We start from the raw sequence: 21,491 nt of genomic DNA on the forward strand, positions 1-21,491 counted from the left end.
TGAGGGGAGAGGGACTAGCTGTCCTCTGAGGGGAGAGGGACTAGCTGTCTTCTGAGGGGAGAGGGACTAGCTGTCCTCTGAGACTAGAGGGACTAGCTGTCTTCTGAGGGAGAGGGACTAGCTGTCTTCTGAGGGGAGAGGGACTAGCTGTCCACTGAGGGGGAGAGGACTAGCTGTCCTCTGAGACTAGAGGGACTAGCTGTCCTCTGAGGGAGAGGGACTAGCTGTCCTCTGAGGGGAGAGGGACTAGCTGTCCTCTGAGGGTAGAGAGACTAGCTGTCTTCTGAGGGGAGAGGGACTAGCTGTCTTCTGAGACTAGAGAGACTAGCTGTCCTCTGAGGGGAGAGGGACTAGCTGTCCTCTGAGGGGAGAGGGACTAGCTGTCCTCTGAGGGTAGAGAGACTAGCTGTCTTCTGAGGGGAGAGGGACTAGCTGTCTTCTGAGACTAGAGAGACTAGCTGTCTTCTGAGGGGAGATGGACAAGCTGTCCTCTGAGGGGAGAGGGACTAGCTGTCCTCTGAGGGGAGAGGGACTAGCTGTCCTCTGAGGGGAGAGGGACTAGCTGTCTTCTGAGGGGAGAGGGACTAGCTGTCCTCTGAGACTAGAGGGACTAGCTGTCTTCTGAGGAGAGAGGGACTAGCTGTCTTCTGAGGGGAGAGGGACTAGCTGTCTTCTGAGGGGAGAGGGACTAGCTGTCTTCTGAGGGGAGAGGGAATAGCTGTCTTCTGAGGGGAGAGGGGCTAGCTGTCCTCTGAGGGGAGAGGGACTAGCTGTCCTCTGAGACTAGAGGGACTAGCTATCTTCTGAGGGGAGAGGGACTAGCTGTCTTCTGAGACTAGAGAGACTAGCTGTCCTCTGAGGGGAGAGAGACTAGCTGTCTTCTGAGGGGGAGAGGGACTAGCTGCTCTTCTGAGACTAGAGAGACTAGCTGTCTTCTGAGGGGGAGATGGACTAGCTGTCCTCTGAGGGGAGAGGGACTAGCTGTCCTCTGAGGGGAGAGGGACTAGCTGTCCTCTGAGGGGAGAGGGACTAGCTGTCTTCTGAGGGGAGAGGGACTAGCTGTCCTCTGAGACTAGAGGGACTAGCTGTCTTCTGAGGGGAGAGGGACTAGCTGTCTTCTGAGGGGAGAGGGACTAGCTGTCGTCTGAGGGGAGAGGACTAGCTGTCCTCTGAGACTAGAGGGACTAGCTGTCCTCTGAGGGGAGAGGGACTAGCTGTCCTCTGAGGGGAGAGGGACTAGCTGTCCTCTGAGGGTAGAGAGACTAGCTGTCTTCTGAGGGGAGAGGGACTAGCTGTCTTCTGAGACTAGAGAGACTAGCTGTCTTCTGAGGGGAGATGGACTAGCTGTCCTCTGAGGGGAGAGGGACTAGCTGTCCTCTGAGGGGAGAGAGACTAGCTGTCTTCTGAGGGGAGAGGGACTAGCTGTCTTCTGAGACTAGAGAGACTAGCTGTCTTCTGAGGGGAGATGGACTAGCTGTCCTCTGAGGGGAGAGGGACTAGCTGTCCTCTGAGGGGAGAGGGACTAGCTGTCTTCTGAGGGGAGAGGGACTAGCTGTCCTCTGAGACTAGAGGGACTAGCTGTCTTCTGAGGGGAGAGGGACTAGCTGTCTTCTGAGGGGAGAGGGACTAGCTGTCCACTGAGGGGAGAGGACTAGCTGTCCTCTGAGACTAGAGGGACTAGCTGTCCTCTGAGGGGAGAGGGACTAGCTGTCCTCTGAGGGGAGAGGGACTAGCTGTCCTCTGAGGGTAGAGAGACTAGCTGTCTTCTGAGGGGAGAGGGACTAGCTGTCTTCTGAGACTAGAGAGACTAGCTGTCTTCTGAGGGGGAGATGGACTAGCTGTCCTCTGAGGGGGAGAGGGACTAGCCTGTCCTCTGAGGGGAGAGGGACTAGCTGTCCTCTGAGGGGAGAGGGACTAGCTGTCTTCTGAGGGGAGAGGGACTAGCTGTCTTCTGAGGGGAGAGGGACTAGCTGTCCTCTGAGGGGAGAGGACTAGCTGTCCTCTGAGACTAGAGGGACTAGCTGTCCTCTGAGGGGAGAGGGACTAGCTGTCCTCTGAGGGGAGAGGGACTAGCTGTCCTCTGAGGGGAGAGGGACAGATCCTATCACAACACTCTGTCAAGGAAACAGGTATCTTCTTAGTAGGGGAGAGAAGTTAGAGACACAGGTATCTTCATAGTAGGGGAGGGAAGTTAGGGGCCTACTACTGTTTTGTATTAAAGCTTTTGTAGCTGTGAGTACCTGAATCAACACAGCTGCGTTTATAGTGCTCTGCCACTTGCTGAGAACTACCCAGGAGTCATCTGTGTGTTGTTGTAGTATTAGCTAAACCTCAAGGGGTTGTTACTTTCTGTTTCTGCTCAGTCACATTTGACATATTTTGCTAACAAGATGAACCAATCACATTCCACTTCTTCCTCACTTCCAAATCTCTTAGCCCCTCCTCTCCCCCCCGTCTTCACAGAGTTCCAGTCACGTAACTCCTCCTCCCTGTCTCTCCAGGTGCTCCAGTGGTGACCTCCTTCCCTCATTTCTACCTGGGAGATGAGAAGTACTCTAACGCCATTGAAGGACTAAATCCTGTCAGAGAGCACCACCAGACCTACCTGGACCTGAACCCGGTACGCAACCCTCTAGTGTTCACTTCTCTGGGGGCGGTCGAATAGATCATCCTCTTTAATATTGCCAATAGTGTTACATTTGTGTAACAGGGAATTGCACCAACTGTGAAGGCTGAAATAATGTTCTCACATTACCAGGCTATAATTATTGATTGTTTAACCTAGACATAAATCATGTACTAATTATAATTATTATAATTATATTATAATTATAATAATGTACTACTTATGTCCAGATCCTTATGGGCCCTGGTCAAAGGTAGTACACTATACAGTATAGGGAATAGGGTGCCATTTGGGGCACACCCCTGGTTGACAGGGTCGTCCTCTACTCTAGAGGTCCTGGTTGACAGGGGACCGCGGGCAGCCGGTTTTGTAGTCTCCCCTGTGTCTTTCTCTGTCCTGTTGTGCTCTGTTCCACCCTCCATAGTTCCGTAGCTCAGTGTATATATAGTACATAAGTATATCAAGTACATTGAGCGTTACACCTGCAATTCAAAAGTGTGTGTTATCTGTTATTGTACACGTCCAGACCACTGGTGTTCCTATCCGAGCCAGTAAGAGGGCTCAGGTCAACATCCTCATCAACAGAATCTCTGGCTTCCCGTGAGTATCACCAATTCACAACCACAACCCAAGTTCAGATCGCTAAAGACGTGTAGTCTTTGTTTCTGTATGATTTTGTTCCTTTGTTGAATGATTTCTGTCTCACAACCACCACCCAAGTTCATGTAGCAATAATAAAGTTTAGAATCTTAATGATTTCTATGTTATTTCCTTCCATTGTTTCATGATTTCCTTCACAGGAAAACCAAATCCCTGAACGAGACTATCTTCCCTGTCATGTTTATCAATGAGGTAGGAAGATCATGTTTCATCGACTCCACAAAAAATATTAAACTTTTGTAGAATATGACATTTCAATTCAGAAAATGTTATTTTTTAATCTGAGCATTGATCGCAAATTTGCAATGACGACTTTGTCCTTTCGGATTGTACCGCACCACCTTACAGAGCGTTTTCGCTGTGAGTGGAAACCCCTAGATAGTAGATTGTCGGGGAGTTTACAGTGTCCACCCTGTAATGTTATTCACCATTAACCCTCTTCTTCAGACGGTGGTGATTGACGACGCGTCGGCCGCGAAGCTCCACAAGCTCTTGCTGATGGTGACGCTGGTGTCCAACTTCCCCCTCATCCTCGTTGGTCTGGGGGCCATCCTGCTGCTGGTGTTCATCGGCCTCATCGTCCGCGAATGCAAACAGAAGGTATGACACACCCATGTTTCTTTTATTTTATTTTTCTTAAGGAGTTGGGTAGTCCCTCTGCTTTTGTATATATATATATATATATATATATCTTTTTTTTATATATAGAACAGTGAAAGACTGACAGGAAAGTTAGGTGGAGAGGGGAGAGGGTGTGTTAGAATAACAGTGTGACTGAATCAAACCCACGCTCACACAGGCACATATATTCTGGTGGCAGCGGCATAGACAACGCCAGGCCACTGACCCGGGAAGGTAGAGTGTTGAGGGCCTTTGTAAAAGAGGAGCAGGACAAACAGTGTTCTCTAATCAATAAACTACAGTTAGAGCCCAGAGCTTTTCCTGGTCAAGAATAAGTCCTGGCCTGGCCCTCAACTATAAAGTACTTTAAAAAGGCAGCAAGAAATGCCACAAAGGGGAAAGTGGAAGTCATGCTGTAGACAGAATAGGTAAGCCCACTAAACCCATAGAGATCCTATTAAATTACTAGAGGTTAGCTTAGTGGTTAAGAGCGTTGTGCCAGTAACCGAAAGGTCGCTGGTTCTAATCCCCGAGCCGACTAGGTGAAACATCTGTCGATGTGCCCTTGAGCAAGGCACTTAACCCTAATTCCTCCTGTAAGTTGCTCTGGGTAAGAGCGTCTGCTATATGACTAGAATGTTATGAACCCTAAAAGATGGCAGATTTTTAGGCATGTTGCTAGGTACCCGATGTCCATTCTAGTGTTCTATTGCCTTTTTCTATGAGGAGACACTGAAGAATAGAGAATAGTATAGAACTTAAGGCTGTGGTTTGGTTTGTCACAAGACACTCCTTTTCCCATTTCTCTTTATTAGGCTAACATCATGTGGCTGCTTAGTGCTTTAGAATACGATTTATTACCCTTTTTTTTAACATCTTTCTTTCACTGCACGTTTTTTTTTTTTTTTGTAAAGGTCTTAATGCATTCTGCATCATAACATTAAACTTAACATAATATAAAATAAATCTCAAAATTGACCTAATTTTGCAAATATGAACACTGACTTCAAGGGACTAACATGTTTATGTAACTAACTGTTTTTTAAAACTATGATGCCACCATGATTCAGTGACCGTATTAACCAGTGAATCTTAACCCATTCTAACGGTACTGGATGTATGCATGGGCTTCCTTTATGTTTCTGTTCAGAATGAAGTTAAACGTAATTCTTTAATAATCATTCATCATTTCCCCTTTTTATCGTTTACATTTACCACTTTAATACCTTTACTTCTTAATCAGCCAATGTTGATCATAAATCCTCTCTGAAATGTTCTGTTCTGTATAATACATTACATTATCTGTATTTTCACCGACAAGTATGCACCATTTTGAATAACACTGTTTGGTATGTTAACGATCAGATTAACATCTATCCTGAAAGCTCAATTCTATGGGACGGTTTCCCGGAAACAGATTAAGCCTAGTCCTGAACAAAAAAAAAACATGCTCAATGGAAATTCTCCAGGACTAAACTTGATCTGTGTCCAGCTATCCCTTTATACAGTACAACATGTCCCTGATGATAGATCATGCACGGCTGTACAACAAACACTGTATCTGAAAGATTATGATTCCCGTCCAGGGTAGGGGAGGGAATGGCCGGGAGGGATGTAGCTCAGTTGGTAGAGCATGGCGTTTGCAATGCCAGGGTTGTGGGTTCGATTCCCACGGGGGGCCAGTATGAAAAATAAAAAAAAGAATGTATGCACTCACTAACTGTAAGTCGCTCTGGATAAGAGCGTCTGCTGAAATGTAAATTCTGAAAAGCTCTTTTGTTCAATGTTTTGTCGCTAGCATCGTACTCTAAATAACCACTCTCTACCTCCCTCCACTCTCTCCCTCCCTCCACTCTCTCCCTCCCTCCACTCTCTACCTCCCTCCACTCTCTACCTCCCTCCACTCTCTACCTCCCTCCACTCTTTACCTCCCTCCACTCTTTACCTCCCTCCACTCTCTACCTCCCTCCACTCTCTCCCTCCCTCCACTCTCTACCTCCCTCCACTCTCTACCTCCCTCCACTCTTTACCTCCCTCCACTGTCTAAAACCCTCTCTCCCTCCACTGTCTCGAACCCTCTCTCCCTCCACTGTCTCGAACCCTCTCTCCCTCCACTCCGTTCCTCCACTGTCTCCATCCCTCTCCCTCCACTCTCTCCCTCCACTATCTCTCCCCCTCTCTCTCTCTCCCTCCACTATCTCTCCCCCTCTCTCTCTCTCCCTCCACTATCTCTCCCCCCCTCTCTCTCTACTCTCTCCCTCCACTATCTCTCCCCCCTCTCTCTCTACTCTCTCCCTCCACTGTCTCTCCCTCTTTCCCTCTACTCTCTCCATCCCTCCACTGTCTCCTTCCACTGTCTTGATCCACTCTCTCCCTCCACTCTCTCTCTCTCTCCCTCCACTCTCTCTCTCTCTCTCTCTCTCTCTCTCTCTCTCTCTCTCTCTCTCTCTCTCTCTCTCTCTCTCTCTCTCTCTCTCTCTCATCTCTCTCTCTCTCTCTCTCTCTCTCTCTCTCCCTCCACTCTCTCTCTCTCTCTCCTCCCTCCACTCTCTCTCTCTCTCTCCCTCCACTCTCTCTCCCTCTCCCTACTCTCTCTCTCTCTCTCTCTCTCTCTCTCTCTCTCTCTCTCTCTCTCTCTCTCTCTCTCTCTTCATTCTCCCCTCTCTCTCCCTCCACTCTCTCTCTCTCTCTCTCTCTCCTCTCTCTCTCTCTCTCTCTCTCTCTCTCTCTCTCTCTCTCTTCTCTCTCTCTCTCTCTCTCTCTCTCTCCCTCTCTCTCTCTCTCTCTCTCCCTCTCTCTCTCTCTCTCTCCCCCCCTCTCTCTCTCTCTCTCTCTCTCTCCCTCCACTCTCTCCCTCTACTCCATCCTCCATTTTCTCCATCCCTCCACTGTCTTCATCTATAGAAGTCAACAAAGGAAGACACATCTTATTCCCCTGTGAGCAACAAGGAGGCTGAAGAACAAAATGGCAGCACCTACGTTGCCTTGACTCCCGTTATTGACAAGTCTTGAGGAGGGAATAGGAAGGGTTTCTGGAGAGACAGATGTAGAATCTTAATATGAACCAGTTTGCTACAACAGGAAATAATCCTGCAGCAACAGGAAATATGAATTATGTTGATACATTTTTCGTTAGGGCAAATCAAGTCTGAAATTGTAAATTACTAACTTTAGAAGCCTTTTTAAAAGTCAAAAAACGCTACAAGTTTGCATTTCCTTCTGTGCAGAAAAATTCTCAGCAACAAAAGAGTGATCAAATTAAGATCCTACATCTGTATATCACATATATCAGTGTGAGTTGCTGTTCAGGGCTGCCTCTCTGTGCCTCCAATGGAAGTGTAAATCATTGTGGCACTAGTTAGACTATTATTTTGATATATCTCCATTTATTTGTTTTGCTACTTTGTTTATTTGGATCTGGACTAACCCACAAGATAGGGCTAATCTTCCGAAAGTCCCTGTCAAAATGTGTTGACATACAGTACATGGCCAATTTGACCAGCTGTTTCAAACATTCTTTAAAATACAAACTGTTTGATACCTGTTATTCACTTCTAATCCCATTGTAATATTTTGCAAGTAAGGAAGGTAGGATCCCGTTACAAAAACGTGCATCCTTCCCTCTGGCCCTTAGTTAGCCTACTTGTCCCTCTGGCCCTTAGTTAGCCTACTTGTCCTTGTATATTTCAATGATAACAATAGGGCTTTGTGAAGCCATCACTACATTGCTTGTAGATTAGAGAAGGTGAGGAAAGGGAATGTGTTTTTGGAATCCAACAGAACACGATGGGAACAGCTTCCCAGACTCAGATGAAGCCTGGGACTAGCCTTAGGCCTAGATTCAATCAGATCAAGCATTAACCGACGACAGCAGACACCCGCATAGCAGATGTTTTGGTGGTGTCAGAGGTGGAACTGCATTGGAGCTGTCAAATCAGTGAGCAGCTGCTCTTGCTATCGTTGTCATGAAGCCACATCCGCCCCACTATAGATATACTGTATATAAATAATGAAGCTCAAATTGAAAATCATTCAACGAAATAATGAGGATTTCTATCATCCTAATGGAGGTGTAGATTCCATCTCACATTCCAGTGTTCCAACTTGTAAACAAGGCTGCATCGGATTTCTCTTAATGAGACTCCGTGCAGCCAATGGAAATTTCAAATTTAGGTATAACGCCGGGACCCGCTTGTGGATTTGACCCCTCTATGCAGTTCCACCCCTGACGCCGTCAAAACAACTGCTATTAGGATGTTGGCTAAAGCGGAGCTGATTGAATTGAACCCTTCATCTGTATCTGGGAAACCAGCCCTATGTGTGTGTGTCCTAAAGATATGTCCTAACGATGTGTGTAGATTATTCAGGTATCATTCCATTCTCAGGGGCACTATGCTAGAAACTATGCACCTTGTGCATCATGAGATGGCTTCAAAAGTGATTATTATAACCATAAGTGTCAAAGAAGGTCAAGGAAGTGGTAAAAATGCTTTACTGAGCAACGAAGGCTAAACGATTCATGTAATGAGTGTGTCTTCTTAATGAATTTGGATTCATATATATATATATATTTTTAAAAAATGTTACGTATTTTTATTTGTTCATGCACTGTTTAAATAGATTTTCAAAACTTGTTTGATTGAATACGTTCAAATTAGTGAACAAAAATGACGTCTGACTATGTTTGTTATGTTATTGAAAATATCTACAATACCGTCCATACCTAACACATGGGTCACCATCTCGTTGAACTTGCATGAGGTGATATTTTGCAAGTGAGCATTTTTGTAAGTGTTAAGCATCTGATTTTTCAAATGTGACATCTGCCCACATTCCTTAGGTGAGACGCTTGTGCCCAGTGGGTACATTCATTAGGTGAGTGTTGATCCTACTACAGTATGCACTGTATCTGGCAGATCTATAAAAACAAAATAAAAAATAAACACATCACTGGCTTATTGCCGCCATTGTGAACGAGCCAACAAACCAATGGCACTCTACACTGTGTAAAACAAGGACAGGTTTTTTTTCGACTGAATCGCTGTTAGGCTCGACACTTCAGCCAATTCTCCTGTGCCATATAGTGCTGGGGCCATCTTGTCTGAAACAAAATAATGAAGGTTATTAAAATGTGTAACTTGAAGATCAGATCCCTTTAGAATGTATTTACAGAATAGTGTTTTCGTTTTTTTTATCAATAGAATAGACTGCATTTCTGTTATACAGGGACGTCCATATGCCATTGTGTTTTGGTTGATATTTTAGACAGAAATGGACTGAAACTTTTAACTCACATATCAGGTTCTGCATTATCTAAATGTACTATCATCTCTACATTATCTCTGCATTACCATAGCTGCTGATGAAAACCATAACTTCAGGTTTTGATGCTTGTTGTCATCCTTATGGCAAACATTTAGGATCAAAAGATAAACATTTATGTCGTACCAAACTACCGTAATTGTAGACATTTTTTGCAGTGATGTTTAAACCCAAATAGTGTATTGCTTTCTATTGTGAACCATTAGTAGGAGCACATTACTAGCACTGCCTCTCTAGAAACTGTATTGAGACAAAGGGCTCCTTGGACATCTATATGTGTTTCTTTTTTACGGCATCTTCTATTGCGATAAATGCCTATAATAGCCTTTGTGCAACTGCTTAACTGCTATGGTCCTATGGTGTAGTAACGTTAATGTTGAAATTGAAGACTACAGGACCTGCTTGAAAGATAATGACCGTCAGACCGTAGCCTGAGTGCCAGTGTGATTTTGTGTTCTTGCTTAGCAAAACATGACAATGAGTGACAAGGAGTTGGCACGACAGCACAAACAAAACTGGCAATCGGGCTAGTCTGACCCTCAATGTTGAAATCACCGCATCAGATCACGTGTCATTGCTCTGAGCTCAAATATTGATGCGTTGCTTTATAACCCAGCTGACCGTTGTATTAACACCACCGTCTTCTACTTTTTGTTTACGAACAGAAGTAGCAGAACTTTTGCCTTCTTAGATTTACTTGTCACTCTCTTGTTCATGAGATGCCATGCACTTACGAACTCAGTATTAGGTGTTCTTGTTGAAAATAGAAAAGCTGCAATAGAAGTGTATAATTTGAAAATGAGTCAATGTTAGTGTTCTTCTCTGTTATAAATGTTAATCAGTCATTTAATTTCTATGTTTAATTTTTGTCTTTGGACTTTTGTATTTACTCTGTACCAACCATGTGCCTTTGGTCTGTAATGGAATTGCAGAACATTGAATGAAGAGGGTTTCATCCACAGGAGGTTGGTGGGACCTTAATTGGGGAGGACGGGCGGCTCGTGGTAACGACTGGAGCGGAATCAGGCGGAATGGTATCAAACACATGGTTTCCATGGTTTCCAGGTGTTTGATGCCGTTCCATTTGCTCCGTTCCGGCCATTATTGTGAGCCGTCCTCCCCTCAGCAGCCTCCACTGGTTTCATGTTCAGACTCTACGGTGCGTTTTGTAAAACAGTATCTGGAAACAGGACAAAATTGGGATGCAACAACTATCAGGAGAATTGTATAGCTAAATGATACACCCTAAAGTCTTGAAATCAAAACCCTTCTACGTGTACCGCCATAGACATCAGTGTACACACACAGCACTACTTGGTTTGTGCTCGAGTGTCATAGACCACATGTGATTAAACTACTTTCCTCAGTCCCAAGGCCATGTTTCCCCTAATACAGCGACATGCTTTTCATTGCAGCAGTCAAACATAATCCTTACATTTATCATAGTTATCTTTATTTTTGGAATATAGACTGCAAAAAAAAAGTCACTACAATATTTGTTTTGTAAAAAATAAAATGTTAAAACTTATTTACAATTAAATAAAAGCAACCATTTTGATTGATTTGTCGGTCTTCGGTTTTCTGTTATCGGTCAGCACGCTTAAAAAAATGGCAGATAAATGATCTTCAACCATAGCCTACACATTTTTATCCTGGCAACATTGCGGGAGAAGAACAACTTGAAGAGCGTCAAAACTGTTGCAATCTGCAATATTTTTGCTTAATGAGCAAATGCTCCTGAAAAGCAACTAATCCCTTCGAAAATGGTCTTCGTGGCATCGATTATGACTCGGAAACATTTATTCTAGTGTCAAAATTGACTACAAAAGTGTAAATAGGATAATTTTGGAACCTCAGTGCATCACAATGAGTAAATGAAGGTACGGTTTGGATTACAATTATGTTAACAGATCACAGGGGGGTCTATTGCCAAACTCCATCTTCAAATCGCCCCTCCTCCCACTTCCCTTCATTGAATGGGACTCTGTTGTGTCATCGCCACCAACGCATTCAAAGGAAGGCAGACCTACAGTACCAGTCAAAAGTTTGGACACACCTACTCATTCTAGGGTTTTTCTTTATTTGTACTATTTGCTACATTGTAGAATAATAGTGAAGACATCGAAACTATGAAATAACGGAATCATGTAGTAACCAAAAAAAAGTGTTAAACAAATCAAAATATATTTTATATTTGAGATTCTTCAAAGTAGCCACCCTTTGCCTTGATGACAGCTTTGCACACTCTTGGGCATTCTCTCAACCGGCTTCACCTGGAATGCTTTTCCAACAGTCTTGAAGGAGTTCCCACATATGCTGATCCGGTTTGATCAACTAGTAGGTTAATTACCCAGCCAAGCAGATACAAGTAGTAGAGTCATTTTTGGTTGTGAAGTGCATTATCAAAAAGCTTTGTTCTTTCTCTAGAACAAAATGCAATTTACCACATGGCTGTCTATTCGATCACCCTGTCACAGACCCTCCCAGTCAACACCACATCATAAGATGAGGAAGTACGTTATGAGGATTGCCTGCTGCAGTTGTTCGAGAGATATCCCGTTTGAAAGCGAACACGCAACATAGAGAAGACCAGTAAAGGGGCCCTCAGAAACACCAGACATGCCCTCGCTGTGAGCATTCCTAGAAATGGAACAGGGAGGACACTTGAATCAGGTTGGTGACATTTGACCTGGTCAAAGGTCAACACAGTTTCAAGTTTTGTCCCAATTCACCTTCGTAACCTAGCCCGGTGGAACCAGCCTGATCGCTGTGTTAACCATTCTATTTCACTTCACATATGATATCTGAAGTGAAATAGCGAGGTGAATGCAGCGATCAGGTTGGTTCCATCACGCTAATCCTAACCACCATTGATAATGTAATCAGTGCCTTGTGTGTGTGCGCGTTTGACCGATTACCAGTAACTTTGAGGAGCCATCATTGGGGGCGCTGGCAAAGACCTTACCTCCAGCCTCACCTACTCACCAAAGGTTGTCGATGGGGAGACCAGAACTAGGTAGGTTTAGTCTGACCTCTTCAAACTCCAACATTGGATAGGTGACAAACATATAGTAACTGATATTGGTACTAGAACAGTGAATGTGTTCACAGGATGCATCTATGGAGCCAGCACTTAAGAGACTTGCAAGATGTGATGTAGTCCTGACGGACAGGCTTGATACCGATGTACTCTGCCTAAAATATTTTCAGACAACTTTGACTCGTAGTGTTTTATTATCGAATTGTATCAGTCAAAAGTGGAGAGGGAGAAACCCTGTGTGTTCTGCACCAGGATCAGGACACCTCCTGTTGTATATGGGACATCACACAGGAAGGTATGACCACTCTGACGTGTTTGCCAAGGTAACCCCATTACCACCACACAGGAAGGTATGACCACTGACATGTTACCAAGGTAACCCCATTACCACCACACAGGAAGGTATGACCACTGACATGTTACCAAGGTAACCCCATTACCACCACACAGGAAGGTATGACCACTGACATGTTACCAAGGTAACCCCATTACCACCACACAGGAAGGTATGACCACTCTGACATGTTACCAAGGTAACCCCATTACCACCACACAGGAAGGTATGACCACTGACATGTTACCAAGGTAACCCCATTACCACCACACAGGAAGGTATGACCACTCTGACGTGTTACCAAGGTAACCCCATTACCACCACACAGGAAGGTATGACCACTCTGACGTGTTTGCCAAGGTAACCCCATTACCACCACACAGGAAGGTATGACCACTCTGACATGTTACCAAGGTAACCCCATTACCACCACACAGGAAGGTATGACCACTCTGACATGTTACCAAGGTAACCACATTAGCTGACAAAACGACGATGGGCACTGTATCTTGTAGCCGAATGACAAAACAAAAACAATGCTTCTTTAATATAGTTATCGAAACAGTTCAGAATATCTACATAAATTCAGCAATTGCATTCTCATATTACTCTATAGGCTACAAACCTATTGAAAGCTTCCACAGGCATCTCGCAATTCATCTACCTGTAGTTATTGAGCTCAACCTGCAGGAAGTCGGGGAAACAGAGTAATAGAACAGTGTGCAGGGGACACAACTGCAGGAAAGGTTTTAACAGATGGTGCACCGCCAAGCCAACACGCATGGCTTCTGTCATGGCCAACGTTCCCTCTGATTGTTTTTGGCAAGAAACATTAACTTGTTGACATGAACTTGTTAATCCACTTATCCTTCAGACAAGGTGAATGAAAATGTGTTTGACGCAGGAAACCACTTTACAAAATAAAAATTCATTATTCCCATACCATTAACAGAGAATCAGACAAATTATGCTACCCTCTGTCCATTGGCTACTTATTCAAGACCGTCTCAAAAATACAACACTGCCCCTTTAAGACATTGACCAGAAATTAGCTATAACTTGGCTAATAAACTCACTAAACTAGCAAAGAATATGAACAACTGTGCACAGGTGGCTACGCGCAGCTCTCGCTTTGATCTCAAAACAAGCGCATCTACTCATGACCGCTCATACTGTCCAGTTCAAAGTGAAATGGTACATTTGCATATAGGCCTACTGCTGCTCTGATTGGTTATGGTGCACTGGTTTGCAGAGTACGTGGCTGAGTCATGCAATAGAATCCTACTGCAAGGCGCGCTGCCTTAAAGAAAATCTCTTGCAGTTAGTGTACCAAGTCTTGCATAGTTCATTTTGTTTCGGTATGTTACATTGAAAGTGGCTAATATTGCGTTGATTCGAGCGCAATTCCCACAGCAGAGCAAAACATTTATATAGTGTTAACTTTCTAGCGTTTCCCACTTTAGTTAAGTGCAATCTCGTGCTTCTCTGCGCGGGCTGATATTTAATCAGCGCAGCAGTCCGAGGGGAGCTGTGTGCCTGCCCACAGCTTGGAGGGAACGTCGACTTAAAAAAGGGGAACTGCACTTCCTGAGTTGGCTTCGTTTTTTTTTGTCATGGCCGCCAGCATGAAGGGGAAGGCAAAAATGAGGCCAAAAGCAGCAGGTGCAGTTACCCTTTAAGTCATTTTGCTCTAGAACGCCATCTCCCACAAAGCTTAGCTAAACCATCATGTGACCCGTCAACCTAGTTACAAAACATCCACGTGCCAACCAAGCCATCTTAAACTTCTAAATTGTGCAACGGTCTATGAAAAGTATGACAAGAACTCAAAATACTTGTTTTTATTAGAAGTTACTCTAGGATTGTGTATTCCTCATTCTCACAGGCGTCCCCAGAGTCCGTCCCCACCTCCTCGTAATCCTTCTCCAGAGCAGCCATGTCTTCTCTGGCCTCCGAGAACTCTCCCTCCTCCATGCCCTCACCCACGTACCAGTGCACAAAGGCCCGCTTGGCGTACATCAGGTCAAACTTGTGGTCCAGACGACTCCAAGCCTCAGCGATGGCTGTGGTGTTGCTCAGCATGCACACAGCCCTCTGGACCTTGGCCTGGTCTCCTCCAGGAACCACCGTAGGGGGCTGGTAGTTGATCCCCACCTTGAACCCAGTGGGACACCAGTCCACAAACTGGATGCTGCGCCGGGTCTTGATGCTGGCGATGGCTGCGTTGACGTCTTTGGGAACCACGTCGCCACGGTACAGCAAGCAGCAGGCCATGTACTTGCCACGTCTGGGATCACACTTCACCATCTGGTTAGCCGGCTCAAAGCAGGCGTTGGTGATCTCAGGGACAGAGAGCTGCTCATGGTAGGCCTTTTCTGCTGAGATGATGGGGGCATAGGTGACCAGGGGGAAGTGGATACGGGGGTAAGGCACAAGGTTGGTCTGGAACTCTGTCAGGTCTACATTGAGCGCGCCATCAAAGCGCAGGGAGGCTGTGATGGAGGAGACGATCTGGGCAATGAGGCGGTTCAGGTTGGTGTAAGACGGCCGCTCCACTCCCAGGTTACGCTTGCAGATGTCAAAGATGGCCTCGTTGTCCACCATGAAAGAGCAGTCAGAGTGCTCCAGGGTGGTGTGGGTGGTCAGGATGGAGTTGTAGGGCTCCACCACTGCTGTGGACACCTGGGGAGCAGGGTAGACTGAGAACTCTAGTTTGGACTTCTTGCCGTAATCCACCGACAGGCGTTCCATCAACAGGGCACCAAAGCCAGAGCCGGTCCCTCCTCCAAAGCTATGGAAGATGAGGAACCCTTGTAGTCCAGTGCATTGATCAGCCTGAAGACAGAAGATTAGCATTAGTAATTCACCCAATGTTGGTACTTTGAGAGATTTGAAACTAAACATTCAACAGTAATTATATTTTTGGGGTTATGATGGACTTATTAGTTGAGCCAAGCGAACCAGTCAATGGGTATATCAATTTAAAATGATCTAAAAACGGCTGGTAAATATCCCAGCGGCCCTTTAAACATTCAGAGCCGCTCACCATTTTACGCATCCTGTCCATGACGGAGTCCACAATCTCCTTGCCGATGGTGTAATGGCCACGGGCGTAGTTATTGGCAGCATCCTCCTTGCCACTGATGAGTTGTTCAGGGTGATAAAGCTGACGGTAGTGGCCATTCCTGATCTCATCTACAACAAATTGTCGACATACACATAGGAACACAATATAAAAAAGCAATGCAATACCACATAGGAGGATAGAACAGCGTCAACTGCTACAAACACTGAATCATTACAAAACGCATACCATGAACTGTTTGCCATTTGGGGCGGACAGAGCCAGGTCCCAGATCTGTGTGCAGTCTAGCCAACTCCTAAGGTCATAGGAGTTGGTAAAACCACAAACAGATCTGGGACCAGACTAGGGCAGACCATCACCTCTATACAAGCAGCTTGCTATTCCTCACCCACAACAGTAGGCTCCAGATCTAAGAAGATGGCCCTGGGAACATATTTCCCGGCCCCAGTCTCACTGAAGAAGGTGCCAAACGATGAGTTAGTCAATTGAGGAGCAGCGTTTTCATGGATGGTCCCATCTGGCTGGAAACCATGCTCCAGACAATACAACTCCCAGCATGCGTTGCCCATCTGGACTCCTGCTTGGCCAATGTGGACAGAAATGCACTCCCTCTGTCAAGAAAAAAATAAAACTTTAGTCCAACAATAATAATTTTGAAAAGTCAGAGAACGGGTGTGAACTGCTATCAAGTCGTGAGGAGGGATTGTGAGCCCAGTCACTGTTGAGAAGCAGTAAGGATTCTCTACCACTTAGTGAGGTGTGAAATCTGTTGAGAATGTATCGTAATGTTTTTAAAAATTGCATGTAACTGCCTTGAGGTTGCTTGACCCCAGGCAGAGTAGCTTCTGCCTTGGCAGCAGCTCATTGGTATCCATAATAAATACAAATACCAAAGCGCAGTCCCAACACAGCACACAAGTTGGGAGGAGAGGGAACTTTGACCTCCCAACATTTTAATCAAACTCCTCGTCTACTTTAATTTACGTAGTTTCTATAGTAACTGTTGAGTATAGAAAATTAGGGGTAGTGGAAGTACAATTATATAAAGAAAAACCCAATCAACTAACAAATCAGTCATTTGAAGAAGTACTTACCATTTTTTTTTGCAGTCGTGGGATAGGTGTCCTTTTTGAGGAGTTAATTAACCCTGAAACAGTTTTGTCAATGTAAGACGTTCACCTGCGTTTTCATGTCAGCTTAATGTACGCACTCACCTTTGAACACGTTCAATGGCAAGTTCTCTCATGTGCTCAATTTATATGGCAACAGGTGTAGTAGGTGTGGCTTTTCAATTGACCTTTGAAAGGGGTAGTGTCTGTTTTATAATGATGATCACGGCCTAGTAGTTTTCAAATAATTCACAAATATTGAAATTACAGCGTTGTATTGCATTGCTGTCAGAGTTTTTAAATGAAACCCATAATTTAAAAAACGCCATAAATACACTTTGTTGTCATGTTATCAGAACATTCATCCAAGGAACTATAGAACCAATCAACATTTTTCTCCACAAACCCAATTTACAGTGAACAGGAGCAATGATCCACTTTGGCAAATATTATTACATTTACATTTACATTTTAGTCATTTAGCAGACAATGGAAATATAAAGTCCTCAGTGATTGAAGGCATGCGAGATCAGGTGGGACCGTTCTAGCCAATGAGAGGGCAGATAGGTGTGTGAACAACAAGTCGTTTTTTTCTTAAAGTTTCCGGAATGCCACGTGTATCCACTTACATCAGTACATTTGTAACAGCCCTAAACATTACGAAACTTCTATTTGATCAAATAGAGCCTCAAGTAATTCGACAGTCTCTCGTAGACCTCCATACAAAAAGGTCTTATCTCGCACACGGACAGATTTTGGGGCGAGTAAAACCTCTCGCTTCGCCTCTTCCTCTCTGACTTTGGTCCTCGCTATCAGTTGTGACCAATGATTTATATATACACTAGATGACCGATATTGACACTCCCACACCATTGTAAAAAAAAAAATTCTGGAAGCTATAGAAATGCATTTATAAATGTCTACATTCGTTTTTGCCACGTTTATTATATTACAGACAACTTAATGCATACTTTTAAATTATATTATGTGAGCTAAACATACAAATTAAAAAATTTAAAATATACAAATATTTTCCTTAAAGTATATATTTTGGGGATTACTAATGTTAATGTCCCCACTATAATAAAAAATACTTAAACACATGTAATTTTGTCCTTGAATCATTTAATTGAAATACTGTAGAATTCCTTTCATTCCTATCGAGCACTGCTCCTACCGGGGAGTTCCAACTGGTGGCGACAAAGCCTCTCATGGGCCAATACATAGCATCAGCAATCCAGGGTTTATATAAATCATTGGTTGTGACCAATGATGTACAGTATATTGCCGCGTTTCAAAACAACTGGGAACCCGGAAATCTCCGACTTCATTGCGTTCAAGACAACTGGGAACTCGGAAAAAGACAAGCTCTGACTGGGAAAAAAAATAGTTTTGAACGGTCATCCAACTCGCAATTCAAACTCGGGAACACTGGCCTCTTTCTAGAGCGCCGACTTCCCAGTTGTCTTGAACTCAACCAAAAAAATATGGATTGTGGTTGTGACCAAGGATGTATATAAACCCTGGCTTGCCAATCAGAGTGTGTGAACAGAGTTGAGTGGTCGGAAATCCCAGTGGTCGGAAATCCCAGTGGTCGGAAATCCCGGTGCTTGCGCATCGCTCCAGCACTCCACATCCTTTCCAACCGCTCCGCTCCAAGCTCACAGGAAATAAAACTGCTTCATTAAAATCACAATTTAACCAACACCCATCCATTTTTGTGACCACCTGGACATATCCTTTGGTTTTGAAGTTGTAGTATCTGAGGAATTATGACTTTGCTAACGTTTTCAAATGGAACCTGAGAGGAGGTTTATTCAGCTTAGAGGGAGCATCTGGGGAGTAGTTTTAGGGGGACACCCCATAGAACAGAGGAAGTCTGTTGTGTGGAGACAGGGGATTGGTTGGTAGGAAGAACCACCCATATCAGATTACATAGGATATATACCACAGTTAAGACAAAGGAAGACAGAATAATCATATTTGAGAGGGGGCGATTATTCTCCAGGTATCTGCAGGTATCTGTAAATTGACGCTGTAACCCTTTGTTATGAATAAACCTTTATGATGAAAATACAGCGTCAGCGGTTCTCCTTGGTCACACAGCATAATTAGCAACGTTTACTCGACACAACAAAGTATTGAAACCAAACCATATGATTTGAATGAAAAGTATTTTAATACAAATGAAAAGGTGAATGTAAGAAGCGCTCATCATTTCAAATAGGCTACATGTCATATTAAACAACATACAGTTGAAGTCGGAAGTGTACATACACTTAGGTTGGAATCATTAAAACTCGTTTTTTCAACCACTCCACAAATTTCTTGTTAACAAACTACAGTTTTGGCAAGTCGCTTAGTACATCTACTTTGTGCATGACACAAGTAACTTTTCCAACAATTGTTTACAGACAGATTATTTCACTTAGAATTCACTGTATCACAATTCCAGTGGGTCAGAAGTTTACATACACTAAGTTGACTGTGCCTTTAAACAGCTTGGAAAATTCCAGAAAATAATGTCATGGCTTTAGAAGCTTTTGATAGGCTAATTGACATCATTTGAGTCAATTGGAGGTGTACCTATGGATGTATTTCAAGGCCTACCTTCAAACTCAGTGCCTCTTTGCTTGACATCATGGGAAAATCAAAATAAATCAGCCAAGATCCCAGAAAAAAAATTGTAGACCTCCCCAAGTCTGGTTCATCCTTGGGAGCAATTTCCAAATGCCTGAAGGTACCACGTTCATCTGTACAAACAATAGTACGCAAGTATAAACACCATGGGACCACGCAGCCGTCATACTGCTCAGAAAGGAGACACGTTCTGTCTCCTAGAGATGAACGTACTTTGGTGCGAAAAGTGCAAATCAATCCCAGAACAATAGCAAAGGACCTTCTGAAGATGCTGGAGGAAACAGGTACAAAAGTATCTATATCCACAGTAAAACGAGTCCTATATCGACATAACCTGAAAGGCCGCTCAGCAAGGAAGAAGCCACTGCTCCAAAACCTCCATAAAAAAGCAAGACTATGGTTTGCAACTGCACATGGGGACAAAGATCGTACTTTTTGGAGAAATGTCCTCTGGTCTGATGAAACAAAAATAGAACTGTTTGGCCATAATGACCATCGTTATGTTTGGAGGAAAAAGGGGGTTGCTTGCAAGCCGAAGAACACCATCCCAACCGTGAAGCATGGGGGTGGATGCTGTGGGGGTGCTTTGCTGCAGGAGGGACTGGTGCACTTCACAAATTAGATGGCATCATTAGGAAGGAAAATTATGTGGATATATTGAAGCAACATCTCAAGACATCAGTCAGGAAGTTAAAGCTTGGTCGCAAATGGGTCTTCCAAATGGACAATGACCCCAAGCATACTTCCAAAGTTGTGGCAAAATGGCTTAAGGACAACAAAGTCAAGGTATTGGAGTGGCCATCACAAAGCCCTGACCTCAATCCTATAGAACATTTGTGGGCAGAACTGAAAAAGCGTGTGCGAGCAAGGAGGCCTACAAACCTGACTCAGTTACACCATCTCTGTCAGGAGGAATGGGCCAAAATTCACCCAACTTATTGTGGGAAGCTTGTGGACGGCTACCCGAAATGTTTGATCCAAGTTAAACAATTTAAAGGCTGCTACCAAATACTAATTGAGTGTATGTAAACTTCTGAGCCACTGGGAATGTGATGAAAGAAATAAAAGCTGAAATAAATAATTCTCTCTACTATTATTCTGACATTTCACATTCTTAAAATAAAGTGTTGAACCTAACTGACCTAAAACAGGGAATGTTTACTAGGATTAAATGTCAGGAATTGTGAAAAACAGAGTTTAAATGTATTTGGCTAAGGTTTATGTAAACTTCCCACTTCAGCTGTATAAATACTCTAAATAGGTCAGGAGCCAGACAGGGAGCCGAAGAAGGAACAAGAATGAGTTATTTAGGCTGTATTATTATTTATATTATTTCATGGCTAAAGCCTACAAAGAAATAAATTGTGAAGCATTAGCGAGTGCAACACTAGACTGGCAGGGACATAAAGGGCTCAGCATTTAAACAACATTTTGTTGTATTAAATCATTATAGTCTATAAATTGTGTATGTAGACTGTGAGTTACTTAGAATAAATACAAATTAAATGAAAAATGCTTTATAAGCCTCAGTCTACAGTGCCTTTGCATTCATTTTTAGAAACACGAGTTTGGCCAGAGTCTGTGGCTTCGGGAGAGCAGGCCAGTAGCGGAGAATATCCTCTCCGCCTTGCAGAGAGGCATTTATAACCACCAATTGGACATGCTGTAACATGCTCTTACAAAGCTTAAAAGCCAAACTTTCAAGATTATTGAACTCGGGCTGGCCAACAAATGACAGTGGAACCTCTCCCTTAGTCATAGGTGTTGATTTTAGCATGTCCATTTGGCTCATAATAAAGGCCCATTCAAACATATTCCTAATGTATAAGTATAACATATTGGCATTGGCAATGTTTCATATGGCAAACGTACAAGTACATTTGCAATAAGTTTGAATGGGCCTTTATTATGAGCCAAATGGACATGCTGAAATCAACACCAATGAGTAAGGGAGAGGATCCACTATCATTCGTTGGCCAGCCCGAGTTCAATAATCTTGAAAATTTGGCTCTTAAGCTTTTTAACAGCATGTTACAGCAAGTCCAATTGGTGAT

General features: G+C 43.9%; 2 protein-coding genes across 2 annotated transcripts in view; one reads left to right on the forward strand and one right to left on the reverse strand.

Moving 5' to 3' along the window:
• The window catches only part of LOC121573386 (lysosome membrane protein 2), a 42,855-nt gene extending 35,831 nt beyond the window's left edge, over positions 1 to 7,024 (forward strand). The window contains exons 8-12 of the mRNA XM_041885327.1: positions 2,502 to 2,620; positions 3,153 to 3,226; positions 3,427 to 3,478; positions 3,734 to 3,886; positions 6,812 to 7,024. Coding sequence (XP_041741261.1) covers positions 2,502 to 2,620; positions 3,153 to 3,226; positions 3,427 to 3,478; positions 3,734 to 3,886; positions 6,812 to 6,919 — 506 coding nt within the window. The 3' untranslated portion in view covers positions 6,920 to 7,024. The remainder of the gene's footprint in view (positions 1 to 2,501; positions 2,621 to 3,152; positions 3,227 to 3,426; positions 3,479 to 3,733; positions 3,887 to 6,811) is intronic.
• Positions 7,025 to 14,429: 7,405 nt separating this feature from the next.
• LOC121573387 (tubulin alpha-8 chain-like) lies at positions 14,430 to 16,926 on the reverse strand. Its single transcript, XM_041885328.2, has 4 exons — positions 16,783 to 16,926; positions 16,077 to 16,299; positions 15,650 to 15,798; positions 14,430 to 15,438 (listed from the first exon to the last, which is right to left on the reverse strand). Exons 1-4 carry the CDS (start codon positions 16,783 to 16,785, stop codon positions 14,455 to 14,457), a joined length of 1,359 nt encoding a protein of 452 aa, XP_041741262.1. The 5' UTR covers positions 16,786 to 16,926; the 3' UTR covers positions 14,430 to 14,454.
• Between the last annotated feature and the right edge of the window lie 4,565 nt (positions 16,927 to 21,491).

This window comes from Coregonus clupeaformis, chromosome 9, assembly GCF_020615455.1.
Source record: "Coregonus clupeaformis isolate EN_2021a chromosome 9, ASM2061545v1, whole genome shotgun sequence".
Lineage (NCBI taxonomy): Eukaryota > Metazoa > Chordata > Actinopteri > Salmoniformes > Salmonidae > Coregonus > Coregonus clupeaformis.

Coding starts and splice junctions, on each gene's coding strand:
- LOC121573387 (XM_041885328.2), bottom strand. Junction 15,799..16,076: donor TCTGGAGCCTACTGTTGTGG/GTGAGGAATAGC, acceptor AATTTGTTGTAG/ATGAGATCAGGAATGGCCAC. Junction 15,439..15,649: donor TGGACAGGATGCGTAAAATG/GTGAGCGGCTCT, acceptor TTCTGTCTTCAG/GCTGATCAATGCACTGGACT.